Below are 12,997 nucleotides of genomic sequence, written 5' to 3'. Positions count from 1 at the left end.
GGAGGTGTAGCCCACTGCGACACAAACCTATTACAGCTGAACTTGCTAGAGACACCCATAACCTCAATCTCTTTTGTTCAGAGACTAACATTTAGGAAGTTTCTTTCATAACATCATCCCTTCAACACTTAAATAAATCCAAAGAATGGGGACTTATCCATCCAGCTTCTGTTTCACAACTGTTTCAATTCCGCACAACAGACAAATGAAACCAAACAACTTTCTCAGATAGCAGCAACACACATTCTAAGCACTAGATTCAGCAGTTACCAATGCACAACTACTATATGAAATTGGGAGGTCCAGAGAAAAGGCAGCTGGTGAGTTTCTCATTTAAACACCTTTTGTCTCCAGTCAGATTCCATTGAGAGGAAAAGATTTCCAGCTTTTAAAAAAGTTTTCTGCTATTAGTTTTTCTACAGCATCTCAGTTCGCCAGGCGGAAAGGTTTTCCCCCTACAGTACCACCAGCGGCAAGATAATTGTGGTGAGTGAATGCAAAAACACAGGTTGTCCACCTTGCTGAGACCAACACTCACATCATGGGACAAGGAACTATTCTGATGTGGCAGCGAGAACAAGATGCAGAAGTATATGAGTGAGTATTTTGAAAAGTAAAAGATTAATTGGTGGGATGAGCAAAATGACAGAGCTAAAAGGTTTGCTTTTAATAGATACCAATGACAAAAGTAATGTGATTATCAGTGGTGCTATTATGTATGTAACAGTTCCCTGAGATCTAGGACAGTTTCCTACAGTCCCATGTTCCTTGTATGATCACCTAGCCTGCTTTATTCCAAGAACTAGATGTTTTTAAGGGTGCTTTACTACCCAGACACCTCACACATTTAACATCCTCTCCATTTGTATTATACTTTTTATTTTAGCTTTTTATAACTTGTGCAGAACCCAGTCGTTTTTCAAGCAGATATTCAAACTCTGCCACAAACTGGGAGCAGGAGATGGTGGAACGCATATCTTCACTCTCCCAATCATCCCCTCCTGCTTTCTCCCACCCATATATTTCCAAGTTAGCCAATGCTTTCGTTTATTTTTATTACTCTTTTTTCTTTTAGTGGAGACAAACATTAATCATGGGGGTATGATCCAGACTTGCTCAGATGGAGTACAGGTGCCTTTGCACTCCATAATTTCATGTTTTGGTGCATTTCTTGCTGACAAGTGGGAGAATACAAGGGAGAGCCAGAAAAACAAAGGCAGATTCTCTGAAACGTGGTCTCAGCCCTCTGCTATGACCTCAACAGATATTACAGCACCGGCTGCCAAAGGAACTTAGCTCCAATACAGTTCAGGCCAGGCCAGTTAGCTATTTAAAGAGGTGGGTTTATTTATATACTTTTTACCCTCCTCCCCTCCCATCCTAACTCGCCCCCTGTTTTTTAAGACGGGAAATTACCAGTAGCCCTGAGCATGTAAGATCTGACAGCAGTTTACCAGATAATTTGTATTGGTCTCTTTGTCTTTTCTGGTACTTTTATTCTTCAATAAATTCCTTCAACCGTTAAACAATGTTACTGCCACAACAACTTTGGCAGAGATCAAAAGAGTGTGGCAGGTTAGCTCCAAGTTTCTGCTGCTTCCCTCCAGGTATCGAAGAGATAGATGGAGACAAAAGATGTTTTTATTTCCTTTGCTCTCTTCTAAAGAGTTTTGTCCTGGATTTCCATACAGTTAGTGAAAACATTTGTGAAAGTACTTAAGGTGGATCTTTGGGGGGGAAGGGTTTGGGGAGATTAGTTTCAATCTAGTACTTAAGTCATTGTGCTTTTGTTGGAATAATGATGACATCCATTGATAGTACTGCCTCACCTACTTAGAAAGAATCTGCAGTGCTAGGAAAACCAGAAAATTGTGAATTAAACTAATGTCTACTCTCAGCAGACCTCCAGTGACACAAGTGGTAAGGAGATAAATTTGGACATATGTGATAGATAGATAGATAGATAGATAGATAGATACATACATACATACATACATATATACATACATACATACATACATACATACATACATATACAAGCTTGCAATCCCCATTCCAGACCTGGAGGGAGAAGCTGGATTCCTCACAACTTTGCACATAAGACATGCACTGCTGCACTGACACAGCACAGTGTTTCTTCATGGAATCCAGAAATCCTCAAAAGTTTTGGGGTCTGCTCGGGACAACCAGCGTCCTAGAGAGCTCAGCCCATCTGCAGTCTTATCAGCTGCTGAAATCTGCTGTAGCCACTAGATCAGACCTTAAAACCTTTTCCTTGCAATGACTGCATGTGCATTAGGTTAAACTGGGATCTACCTAATTTTAAAAGAGAAAATCAAACAGACAAATAAAAAAGCATCAGAGAGATTATTTCATACCCCACACTGAACTCAAGATTTGGAAAGAGGCAAACTCTCAGGAGACTGCAGGGGAAAGGAGGACACTCAGAAGAGGCTGCAGTAGCCCACAGGGAAGCTGCCTATTTCATTTCTGGAACGTGAACCATGTGCGTCTATTTTTAATTTTGAAACAAGTTCTTGTGCCTCCTGCCAGAAGTCCTGAGCCCTGTGCTGGTGCAACAAGAGCAGTGGCCCAGCCACCCCCTAATAGCTATTACTTCTTAATAAAGAGCAGCACTTAGGCAAGGGATGAGGTTACTGTCGGAGGGGTCATGATTAATAATGATTAATCTGATCCTTGCCAACATGAACTGGATCCACCATTCACTAAATAATTACTCTGTAGCATGGATACCGTTTCCAGAGAAGGCATACATTTGCCATATTAAAACCAAAAACAAACACACATGAGGACAGGAGGATCAGACTTCTCAGTAACTCCTGAGCTCACACGAGCCGCCAGAAAAGCTAAGCAAAGAGAAAAAAGAAAAAGAAAAAAAAAAGCAAAGGGTAAGAGCAGTTAAACATTGATGAGCTGCCTACCTTTTGGGAGAAGTAGTGGAAAACAAATAAAACTAAACCTTGAGAAGGCAGAGATGCATGTGTTGAGAATATGGAGTGCTCTACTACTTCTGGTTTTCAACCTTATGCATACCTGTAATATGCACATTATTTGTCTGCCCACATATTTTTCCCTTGTTTTTAAATGACATTTTACTTTCATCAGAAAGTACACAAATGAAATCACTCCCCGGGAACCCTCTTTCCTGCTATATGTTAATATACTACTTAAAACAAGGAAATCCTAGACCAGGATTGCCATTCTTATGCAACAACCCACCTCAAATAATAAGCAGTAGTAAAATAATTTATGGGGAGGTATAAATTACTGGGAAACTAATAACCACTCTGAAGAACATATATGAATCTTACAATTACAGTAGGATGCTTGTGGTACAGAGACTTGGTTCTGGGCCTTGGAGCACAGATGAATTTCACTCCCACAAAGCACACAAACAACTGGCAATGGTGCCAATGGCAGTCAAGGACATGAGGGTTTTTCTGCCAAGAGGTGACCGTATTTTGGGACTCCTCTCAGACATCCTGCTTCACCAACCCAAAGCTTCATCAAGACCATTCATGGAGGATGGGAGTCTAATTCTTCAGTGTGTTCAGCTCTATTTCCTTTGAGGTTTTCAAAGATTTTGTAGGATTTATATTGCGCTGCTTAGCCTTCCAGCTCATCTCACAGAGTTTAATTTGGACTGAGAAGCCACACAAAATAGACCACTGGTGCTTCTCCTGTTCTGGTGCAAATCCAGCATTAAGGTTGAGATCCTTGTGACTGTTGTGAAATCTCAGCCCTCTTTATGAGACTCTTTGTACTTCTACCCTTGACAGCGATGAGGCCAGGTTTTACACACCAGTGGCTTGCATCATGGAAAATACCATGCAGATACATGATTTTGGATGCCAGACTTAGGAAAGCAGATCTCAGGTCAAGGAGGCTAAGGTGCCTTCTCTTCTAGAGGCATACTAGAGAAATAATAGTAAATGAAATCCTCAGCAATGGGGCCATGACTCGATTCAGCTGGAGATTTTCACTGACAGGGTGTGTCCAGGACTTCTCACAAGTTTCCAAATTTACTTGAAATGATAATGATAATGATAATGATAATGATAATGATAATAATAATAATAATAATAATAATAATAAGCCTTCCCATTGCATTTCTTTCATAAAAAAACAGCCAAAAAGTAGCTGGTTAGTCCCAAACGTTTAAATGGTAAAAAACCCCACATAACTATTTATGTATACATTCATGAAAATGAAACCTAAGTTCAGTATTCACACAATATTACAGAGGCTTCACAGGAAAACATAAATCAAGACTGAAAACCAAAAACAAACAAACAAAAGAAAAAAAATAAAGGAAAAGCTCCAACAACAATAAAAAAGGTAAATCTTTAAAATCTGAGACATGGCGCAGGAGGAGAGGGTAAATCTTGGCAAACAAAATTAAATCAAGCACAGTGTTTTTCCCTTTCACAAAGTAAAACAAGCTGTTCCTAAAATAATGCTTCCTTGGTTTTCTGGCAATTAGTGTCTTGAGGATTAGCCTACAATCATTGGCAAGTGTTTGCCTTTCCCAGCCAATGTCACCATAGAAGTCATACAAGGCCCAGGCAATAATTTATAAGCTGAGCTGAGGTTCTGCATTAACAAACAAATGTTCCATGCTGCCACCCACTCTCCTTAACTTGTTTCCTCCCCATCCACCTCCTGTCCCCTGAAATACTGACAGGACCCTGCCAGGGGCACGGCAAATGAGTGTTATAGCCTCTGCAGAAGCAATTGCCTGATATTTTGTGTTGATCCAGCAAAAAAAGAGTTACTGAGACAATTATCACATCACTAGATATTAAAAATCAGACTTCAGAAAGTAACAAAAAACCAAAGAATAATTTATCACAGTACTAGAAAACATTTAAGAGAATGAGATTTTTTTTTTTCCTTCCAAAAAACTGTTTCTTACATTATGATTAAAGTATCGCCATCAATGAGTTTTAGGTCCAACACTCAGGGTTTGTTAGAGATGGTGTTTTGTAAAATCCCTCTGCAATCAAGATGTTCCCATTTCATTTTTAATCTCTACTACAAATGGTCTGACCGTGCTCTACTCCTGTGATAAATCAAGACTAATTCAACCAGAGTACATCAAAATACAAAAAAGTAAATTGGTAAAAGGGTTTCCTTTCTAAATCAATTTTCTCCTGGTATGTTAGAATATCAGCATGAGAAAATTAAGCCTGCATTTGAGAGAATATGCAGCTATTCTTTATATCAAATAATATGAATCCTTGTCTCAATGGTGAACTGATACTATGGCTTACAACAACAAATTCATTATTTTGAAAATACTAATTAAAAAAATGAATGAAAGACTCATTCCTAAAAAGCATTTATAAGTGTGACCAATCTTCCTCACAACAGAGCCCACTGCAGGATAGATAAATCTGTTCTCAGATCTTCTCAGACATTAACAAAACAAGGGCTCACAGACACTGTTATTAATTAGGGTTGATGAACACGCATGTTGAAAATGAAAAGCATTTTTCCTCTTGAGAACTGATCTCTTTCCGCATTAGTAAATTATCAGGAGTTCCTGGGGCTTTGTGGACAGTGTTTGAATCTACTTCAGGTCTGTAACTGGTCACAGGTTTTTCACAAGGTATATTAAAGAGCAAGGTTATTTGATATTTTAGAACAACTGTTTCACTCTACCATATTTAACATTGAATGACGTGCTATAAAATGTTTCTGCCCAAACCAAATTTTATTTCACCTTTGGAACAAATGATCTCAGAATTCAAACTTCTGTTTAGCTACAAAGCCAGAAAGCCATAATAACTGAAAATTTAGAAAGAGTCAAAATTGTCTGGACTGAATAAGTGCAAAATGGTAGGAGGTAGGAAGAGACCACCAGTTGTCTTTGTTCAGGGCACAATCCAATTACTGAACCCACAAGTGGTCCCACTGACATCAGTTTCACCAATTTTAGAATAAGGAGCCATTTATTCCAAGTAATGAATATTGAAACATGGACATTAGACTGGGAACAAGTTTTTACATGTCTATCATGAGGAACCTCAATAAAGAATGTTCTTGTGATAGTGTCACTTCAGAATAAAAGCATGCAAAGAATGGCTTGTTTCTCTGTAACTATCACCCATCCAGGCAGCTACAGTATGAGACCAAAGGTTGCATCCATTTAGCCAGCAAAGAAGTGCAATATTCTTTAAGAAAGGCATTGCCTGGGGTGGACATTTAAAAAGAAACAGAATTCATGAATAAATAAACCAGATGGGGATAAATCAGGCTAAGGCTTTAACAGCTCGTAGTGGAATGAATCTCTGATCTTGCTTGAGGGTTTTTCTAAAAATAACAAATATGAAAACATTAATGTTGTATCACTGTCACTCATACCAAAGACTCTGTTTGTCCAGGGACACTGATATGCAATAGCACAGTTCAAATGAATCAGATGTTAACACATTCTTTTATTTCCACATATTGACTGACCTGATCTGAGTCTTTCACTTGAGCATTTTTCCCTTTTCTGCAACCACAACTCATGAGCAGTTTTGCATCTCCAATGACTTTTCCCTACAAGAGATAAGGCAAGAAAAACATAAGCACAATCTGAACCACTGAAGACCAAGTGGCTTGTATTTATGACCAGGACCAGGGGAAGAAAGGACATCAGGGAAACCTGTGGATTCATTCCGCATTGCTGGGAGATACCCTTCCACAGAGGGGTAGCTCCCAAACTGCCAAAGAGACTTTTCCAAAGGTCAAGCATCACAGCATCAGGGATGTCACATAGGCAGAGGCAGAAGGAAAGTAAGGTGTGCTGAAAAACACAGTGGAAATAAGGGCAAGCCAAGCTGAAAAGGAACAGGTTATTTTAACCAAAAGTTTTCATACAAGTACATGGACAGCAACAGGTCCACCACACTCAGGAAGCACATTTACCAAACTGGAGTGACCTGAGGTAAAGTTTGTATATCGGCATTTCTGCTCATCATTGCCATGATAGTTATTACTTGCTCCTAGTGTAGCTGGATTGGGTGAAATGAGGTCTACAGGTGTGAGTTGTCCACATTTGGATGACTTGCCCATGTAACCACTGGCAAGTCCTTGCCAAAAATTCAAGAGTCCACCCTCACCTAACACTGCAGTTTGCTCACAGAGATCCTGCAGCATTGATAACACCGTAGGGCCAAAGGAGATTTCCAAAGAAACTGTATCCCTTTTCCTTCTTTTTACCTACAGACAACAGTTTGGGAAATATGCTGAGCTCAACCACCCCCTTTTATTTGACAATCCATCAAGTTGACTGAGCATGCAGCGTCCCTCATGTTAACCTGGTTATTTTTTGAGGACTGAGTCACTTTGGATCTTCACCAAAGCATTTTTGGAGCTTATCAGACCTGGACATCATGATGAATCACCATGGCAGGAAAGGTCTGGTCCAAATTTGGCAAAAACACTCCTTGAGCTCAAACAGTAACACAACCAATTGAGCCCCCACAAACACAGCACCATCATTTGCTTTCCCACAGACACACATAGGCAAAGACATATTGTCATTTTTCAGAATTTTGTTGTCTGCAGTTGAAAAACAAACACTCTCATCATCTGCTGAGCAACAGAGGGAGAATCTGCTTGTATACAGATGTGGATAGCCATGATATTTCAGCTGGATGAATTTATATGGAAAAAAATACTGTAACATTCAGGCAGATAATGAATTTAGCTAAGTGGAAGCACTCTGCCCTGAATGATGATGAATGGAAAGGGCACAATTAAAAGGAATTGTAACAACTGCTCAATGTCAGGGTGCAACAGAGAGATGACTCTTGTCAGGGAAACAGGCAGATAAACTTCTGGTCACCTCAGGTGAGCCTGCAACCTGCCAGGTGTGGTGAGGTCTCTTACTTAAAAAAAAAACACAAAACACTGAAAAGGCTGTACCTACACCTGATGCCTAATTAAAATGCCCAATGTTTTTGGACTGCTGATTGCAACCTACTAAACTTTGACGTTTTCGGGGACTACTTCCAACTGGCATTCACTGCCTGTGACACCCATCTATCAAAGCTATTTTGCTCTTGATCTATTACTACAATCCTCCAACAATTAGTTTGCAATCTCTTAAATTCAAAAAAACACTCCTCAGAAAGAAGCGATTAAACAGAAACGTAAAGCTAATGTATTAAATTGTGATGTTAGAAATAGGAAACTAAGGCACAGGGGTGTGTCTTAGACTTGTCTAACCAACGGATTTTCTAGACACCCCACAGTATATGAGACGTGTTAGAGATACAAAAGGACATCCACCCATTTCCTAACAGGCAGCTGGTGGACAGCCAGTATACCTTAGGTTGCCTATAGCAGCAACATATATATGTATATGTTTAGAAAACTGAATCCATACATTACTTGCTGATGGTCAACTTGTCCCAGTAACCACTGTGAAGTCATTATGTTGAAAAAGTACTCCAGCCCTTCTTATACCACAAACCAAGGAAAAACTCTCATGTTTAGAACCTTCTCTGGCTTGAAGGATACACTGTCATGCAACCCAGACTCATGGCACATCATGGTCATGTTCTCCTGTCTGTCTGGAAGTAAAGAACCATAGAATCATAGAAGAGTTTGGGTTGGAAGGGACCTTCCCAGCTCCCCCAGTGCCCCCCCTGCCATGAGCAGGGACATCTTCACCAGCTCAGGTTGCTCAGAGTGCCATCCAGCCTGGCCTGGGATGTCTCCAGGGATGGTTCAGCCACCACCTCTCTGCCCAACCTGGGACAGGCTGTCACCACCCTCAGTGTAAAAAAATTTTTTGTCATGTCTAATATGACATCCCAGGCTGGTGCAGTGCAGGGAATGGACATTTGCTGTGGCCAGCCCGGGTGGCTGGTGGCACACCCTCAATGGGACCCTTCACTCTTGATACAGATCTCTTGTGCCAGAACTACAATGAGCTCCTACAGAAAATAAGGACAACTCTTCTCTTGACATCTTAATCTTTCTAGATTATCACCAGCTTTATTTAGCAGAGAGAAATTACAAGGTGTTGCCCATAATCACCTGTAAAATCAAGAGCAAAGAGGGAATATGAACCCAGAACTTGATAGTTTTTTTTCTTTTTCTTTGACAGTAAAGCAAAGAAAAACAATGCACTGAATTAATAATCTCATCTCCTTTCCAACTGCAGATGTACCACTCCCAAAGCACTTCGCCTGAATTAGGTACAACCAGCACCATTTTTTTTAGGAAAGCTTATTATGAGCAGATGCTTAATTTGGGGATAGGTGTCTAACGTTAGGCAGCTAAGTTGAAAGGCAAAATAAAAAAAAGCATATGGACAACATTTGCAGCCAGTCGCAACTCTGTTCAAGAGCAGATGGAGGCCTTGTCATTCAGGGATTTCCTCGCTTACAAGAAGCAGTTCAGTGGGGATAGGGAAAGGGGCTTCTGTTTGGATGCTTCTGTCTGGAACCAGATTAGAAAAAAGCATGCTTTTCCACAGCACACGCCTTGTGTTACATTAAACATGCATATTCAACTTCAGCTTTTATTCAGCGATCTGAAACAGAGCCCTCCAGGGTGCTCAAGGTCAGTGAGTTTTTGTTTGTTTATCTGTATGGTATTTTACAGTTTCTAGTGCCCAAGGATTTTGTTAAGAAATTAAAACACCTCACAGGGGCTATACTGCTGTGGTTGTTGCCTGCTTGTACATCTCTCCCTTCTCCATCCAGCAGCTCCTAATGTTTGCAGACGAGGGAGAGGAGAACATCGCAAAGAAAGGAGCCTCATCTCACTGAGTACTACAGATGTTCAGTCTTAATTTATGGGGCATCATTTCCACAGTTTGTGGCATTTTAATAACAGGACTAGGGAGGAACGTAGTGATCTTGAAAGCTCACAAATGTATTGCTACTAAATGATCTTATTCTGCCTGTTCTTGATGTGATCCTCTGGTTTAGAAGCACATAGGCATGAGGATGTTCAATGGAAGAGCTCATTTAGTCTTCAGCCTGCTCCCACCTATCATCAGACATCCCCTTCCCTAGGCAAAAAGCAGGAAGGCTCCTTGACAAGAACTGAAGACTGAAGCACTTATATGCCATTATCCCATGTCTTCCAGGGAGTATCGCTGGCATCACCCTCCTCTTTGCACCACAGGATCCAGCAGTTGGTCGAAGTTAGCAGAAAAGGAAGAAAAATAATAATAGTAACAGGCTTAGTTATCTCAGCTGCATGGGTGACAGGAGCTGATCAGTTGCCAGTTTTAACAGCCTGTGGTCAAGAAACATCAAACTGCATCACCCAGAAGTCAAATGAGGGCTGGTCACAACTCGTTTCACACCAACAGCTCCGGGGCGGGGGGGCGCGGGGACAAACAAATTGCCATGGCATCCCCAGAGGCTGTGGCGGTCCCTTGTGTGGCTGCCAGCCCTGTTTAAAGGAGTTGAACATGACACACATGGTATTGGTGGGCCTCCATGGAGCTGCCAGGCTCTGTGCTTCAGAGAAGCTGGGTGGAATTAACTGGGGGATTCTGTCTTCCCGTCGCTCTCCCCCATTTGTACCTGGAAGGATCAGCTCAAGGCACAGGCTCAGCTTTGCAGCGCCATGCCATGCACCTTGCAGCTGCTGGCAGGTCCAGCTGGGCTCTGACCCACTCAGTTCCCATCAGTCTTCCTCGGTTTTGAGCAACAGCCATCAAAAATACTGGCTGTAGACTCACCCCCAAGGAGCTGGCACAATCGGTCGCCACTTGGCCCCTGAAAGGTTTCACTGGCCAAACCTGGCTTTCCGCTGTTCATGCTCTATCCCTCCTGCCTTGCAATACCGTCAAAGTGCCTCCTGCTAGCAGACAGAAACGTGAGGTGATGCAAGAAAACTGAGCCTTGGCCCATGGCAACCTGGGGAAGAGCTCAGCTTCTAATGTGGCCTTTCCAAGGCTTTTGTCAGCATTTCAGCTGCTAAAGCAGTTTGGCTCTTGAGGTAGAAGTACTTTTCTTTGTGAAGCTGAGTTGAGCAGCCCTTCAGTCTCTTCCCTTTTCTTTCTCTCCTGTCTTACGCCATCAAAATACCTCTCCAGCATGATACCCACCTAAACACAGCAATCATGCCTGCTCAGGAATGACAAGCATGTAGGGAGGTGATGCTTTCCTTCTCTATCTATCCAAATATCCCAGTGTTTCCAGGGCCGAAGAGCACATTTGCAGCCTGACAGTCTGCACCAGGGAGGCTGCGCAATTCAGACTGCTGTCCTGACACTGTGCTTAATAGTTATTTTTAAATAAAATCGTTAGTGTTTTTCACTATGGGCTACTTAGTAACAAGTCAAAAGGAACCTAGTGTTTTTATTATTTCTTTTTTTCCCCTAGAGTCATAGCTCTGTTTTTCACCAAGAAGAACATGCATATAATGCTGCAACAGTGAACCCTAAAAAAAATATCCCCACAGGTGGATAAATGACTTTGGAAAGAACAACATATTCAGTGTTTATGTTTTTTTTACACTGTTCTGTCAGGGTGATCCGTGTGTCTTGAAGTACTGATGCCCAAGTTCCTACAGTGGTGGAGTGGGAGAAGAGAAGGGGGGAAATGAAGGGAAATGAGAACTGAATCCAAGGTGGAGGCAAGCAGCAGTACAACAGACAGCTGGTGTTTGGGTGGTGGTAAATCACCCTGAAATGAGCCTCTTCCCTCAGCTCAATGAGGCCTAAACAACAAAGGAAGGCACAGCTTGCAGCCGGACAGCCTGCTAGCCAACCACAGACACACATGACAGCTTCATTCAGGAGCCCGGAGTCAATACAAAAGCTTCGAAATCAATCCGACATCCTGCGACCTCAAACAATGCTCCAAATCTTCTCAGAATTGGAGCCTCAAATGAGGGGGAGCAGCATTCAAGGGAGATCAAACCACAGGGCTTGGCATTGAAAGGGACTAAAAAGGAGAAGAATGTTCCCAGTTTATTAATGGCGAGGTCTGGCCGGCTGCATCCCAGCCGCCATAGGTTACGTTCATTAAAGGGCAGCGCTTTGCACGTATTGTGCAGAGCGCCCAGAGAGTATGTGTGTGTGTGCATGTGCGCGCGAGCGTGCCCCTCACTTGCTAGAGATCAGGATGTGCCTTTCTGCTTAGCACTGTTGTCTCCATCAGAAATTCCTCCTGTGTGAACCACAAACGGGGTTTTTTCCCACTTGAGCAGCTGTATGGGTACAGACGCGCGCACGCCCTCACACATACGCAAGCTCTCCCTCATCTCTGAGCCTGAAAAGCATAAAAGAACTCAGACAGGCTCTTTCCTAGGGGATAAAAAAAAAAGCCCAGCATCTCACATCCCCTTCACTCCTGGCTATATTTTCAGCTCACACACACACAAAATCTATCACAAAAGCTTGAAGCATTCTGTGATTGCCATTGCTGCCGCCAATGGAGTTGATTGCTCCATAAACTCTTGCCCGCTCCTACATGCCATAAAGGACCTGGTCCCACAGCACAGAAAACCCACAAAGGGAATAAAAAGAAAAAAGAAAGTGCTTTGGTCCCAGAAGTTGCCCCCCACTCACCCCCAGGCAGGATTGTCCCCTCTGGGGAAGTTTCACCTGCAGCATCTGTCTTGTAGCACTGCACACAAATGGCACCCTTCCCCCTATAGCAACAAAAAGGCCAAGCAAATCCTTTTTCTCAGCTTCCCTTTGAAGACAGGTGGAGAAGTAGAATATAGACACACACATACACACACACACCCCGCCCCCCCAAAAAAGTCACTACGATAAATACTATTTGCAAAAGTACTCTCTGTATTTGCCTGTCCTAATGATCTTTTCAGCTGCCATGTATTCGATAGAATCAGATTTCGTAATTTTCTCCTCCTCAGCTGCACCACCCAAGACAGAACATTTTCTGGAGAAGGTCAGCCTTGAAAAAACTTATTCTTTGTCCTGAAAGTGAGGTAGATTAAGAGAAAGGGATTAATTTTTTAAAGCTATGAACAGATTTTGATGCAG

General features: G+C 42.1%; 1 protein-coding gene across 1 annotated transcript in view; it reads right to left on the bottom strand.

The window, feature by feature from the left end:
* The window catches only part of SETBP1 (SET binding protein 1), a gene marked incomplete at both ends in the record, with an annotated part of 244,339 nt that overhangs the window by 203,543 nt on the left and 27,799 nt on the right, over positions 1-12,997 (bottom strand). The window contains one exon of the mRNA XM_080362046.1: positions 6,484-6,567. Coding sequence (XP_080218172.1) covers positions 6,484-6,567 — 84 coding nt within the window. The remainder of the gene's footprint in view (positions 1-6,483; positions 6,568-12,997) is intronic.

The sequence above is a fragment of the Nesoenas mayeri genome (assembly GCF_963082525.1).
Source record: "Nesoenas mayeri genome assembly, chromosome: Z".
Lineage (NCBI taxonomy): Eukaryota > Metazoa > Chordata > Aves > Columbiformes > Columbidae > Nesoenas > Nesoenas mayeri.
Note: the sequence above shows the minus strand (reverse complement) of the source record. Positions and strands in the feature narration are given on the sequence as shown.